Below are 464 nucleotides of genomic sequence, written 5' to 3' on the forward strand. Positions count from 1 at the left end.
CAGGCTGTCCTCCAAGAAGCCCAGCAAGTCGCCAATGCTCCTCTCCTGCAAAGCAATTGCTCTCGCTGCCAGGCTGTGTCCCTGTGCCAAGCTGGCCAGCAGGACCACGGCCATCTCTCGGCACACCGCGCTCTTTCTGTCGCGGAGGAAACGCAGCAGGGTGCTGTACAGCGTCTCCAAGCGGCTGATGGGGGGAGCCGCGAGAATCAAATCCACGTTGGCGTCCCGGGTGCTGAGTTTGCTGAGCGTTTCCAAAACCAGGCTCTGAGGGGAGAGGACGGCATTCGACCCCAGCGCTGGAAAAGGGTCCTGGGCCTCTGCTGATGGACATACTGCCCAGTGGAGGAGTCCATCCAGGATGGGCAAGCAGAGGCTTTCTGGGAGAGGGGACAGGTCCAGCTGGCCAGAAATGTTGGCCAGCGTCACCAGTGTGTTCTCACGCAGCGCCTGCAGGCAGTCCTGCC

At 61.9% G+C, this 464-nt stretch overlaps 1 protein-coding gene across 1 annotated transcript; it reads right to left on the reverse strand.

Moving 5' to 3' along the window:
• Positions 1-3: 3 nt before the first annotated feature.
• LOC104917311 (AT-rich interactive domain-containing protein 1A-like) lies at positions 4-459 on the reverse strand (the record flags this gene model as incomplete). Its single annotated transcript, XM_010728496.2, has 1 exon — positions 4-459. A coding segment is annotated over one exon (456 nt), but the record flags the coding sequence as incomplete, so codon positions are not given.
• Between the last annotated feature and the right edge of the window lie 5 nt (positions 460-464).

Source organism: Meleagris gallopavo, unplaced genomic scaffold, assembly GCF_000146605.3.
Source record: "Meleagris gallopavo isolate NT-WF06-2002-E0010 breed Aviagen turkey brand Nicholas breeding stock unplaced genomic scaffold, Turkey_5.1 ChrUn_random_deg7180001306163, whole genome shotgun sequence".
NCBI lineage: Eukaryota > Metazoa > Chordata > Aves > Galliformes > Phasianidae > Meleagris > Meleagris gallopavo.